Genomic DNA, 1,573 nt, shown 5'->3' on the forward strand with positions numbered 1-1,573 from the left:
CACTTCACACAGGTGTGATTTTTTCCCCTTCTTCTCAATCAGGAGAGACCTCATACAGCATAAAGAATATACAAATTAGAAATTGGAATTGGAAAAAAAGAGCATTTAATTATAGTTGTTGAAGCTGTTGAAGCTGATCTTTGTGGCATTTTAGCCTGTTCATTTGTTTTACGATGAACTTTGAACTTGACCATATCTCTTTGCCAGTCCTTGAGTGGCGGATTGTCGGATAATGGCTCCCCATTGTTAGCAATGGGAAATTGCAATTAAGGGTGTCTGCGCAAATCATTGTTGTAGGCATGGATGGCAACAGTTCATATTGTGTGATGTCAGAATCTTGTCAGCCTACATAAGGTGTTAGATGTGGCCTTATTCCGGGGATGACGTAAGACGTAAGACCACTAAGTAGTGTTTCCTTTAGTTTACAATGCTAGTCCGTGGTGCCTTCCCCATCGCCAAGCTGCTCTACTGGGGAGTACAACAGACGAGCAGGCTGGTGGTCGACAAGATACAGGCCGGAGCGAAACACAGCAACTTCTTCAAGACGTACATCTGTCTCCGTCCCGCACATGCTTACCACTGGATGGAGATGCGGATCATGGGTTCCCTGGGTGCTGCCATCAAGCCACTGAACGAGGAGGAAGCGGCTAAGCTTGGGGGAGACCTGCTGGCAGAGTTCATCGTCTACCTTATCGGAGGAAGCTGCATTGTGCTGCTGAACCGCAGACAGGCCGCCAACTCATGCCGCAAGGAGGAGGAGCTACAGAATCGTTTAGGCGAGCTGGCCACGACCGCAGAGGTCAACAGGCTATTGCAGTCCAGTCTTGTCTAAGTGATGTGATGGGACATACAGTATGAATCCAGGAATCTCTGCATGCGTCTATGTTCCTTTTATGCTCATGTATGGAGATCCACCAAAGGTCAACCAAAGTGCTGTACAAGATAAAACACAACAAAAGAACAGCAATTACACAGTTTTAATTTAAGCCGCACATAAACCAAAATGCAATCCAGGCTCAGAGTTCAAAAGCTATGGAGAAAAAATGAGTTTAAGAGAAGACGCTAAGGAGCGAGCAGATTTAATTCGTAGGGGGAGCGAGCAGACTTAATGGACCTGTAATTAGTTGAGGGCGGGGTCAGGAGCAGCTAGTCAGCTGACCTCAAGGCCCTGGCTGTGGTGTAAGGGACTATAAGGAGTGATACATACTGGGGAGCCAGCCCATTTAGAGCTTTATAAAAACAAATAATAAAATCTTAAAATCAATAAAAAAAATTACGGGTAACCAGTGAATGATGCAAGGACCGGTGATATGATCGCGCCTTCTCGTGCCAGTGAGGCACGAGAGGCGGGCGGCAGCGTTCTGTACAAGCTGGAGATGTCTGAGGGCAGACTGGCCAGTGCCTACCAATTACAAGCCTTGATGAAATAAAAGCATGGAATACCTTAGCTTAAGTTGGAAAAAGCTAGTCTTGACTTTGAAAATTGTTGTCAAAGATCAGGCCCAGGTTCTTTACTGAGGAGTGCATTGTACTGACATCTCAATAATTACCAATCAAATGGCTCCAAGTACTG

General features: G+C 45.8%; 1 protein-coding gene across 1 annotated transcript; it reads left to right on the forward strand.

Annotated features, from left to right (window-relative positions):
* Nucleotides 1-427: 427 nt before the first annotated feature.
* LOC308322254 (optic atrophy 3 protein homolog) lies at nucleotides 428-832 on the forward strand (the record flags this gene model as incomplete). Its single annotated transcript, XM_080773450.1, has 1 exon — nucleotides 428-832. One exon carries the CDS (start codon nucleotides 428-430, stop codon nucleotides 830-832), a length of 405 nt encoding a protein of 134 aa, XP_080629576.1.
* Nucleotides 833-1,573: the final 741 nt, after the last annotated feature.

The sequence above is a fragment of the Protomyctophum bolini genome, assembly GCF_963924005.1.
Source record: "Protomyctophum bolini genome assembly, chromosome: 10".
NCBI lineage: Eukaryota > Metazoa > Chordata > Actinopteri > Myctophiformes > Myctophidae > Protomyctophum > Protomyctophum bolini.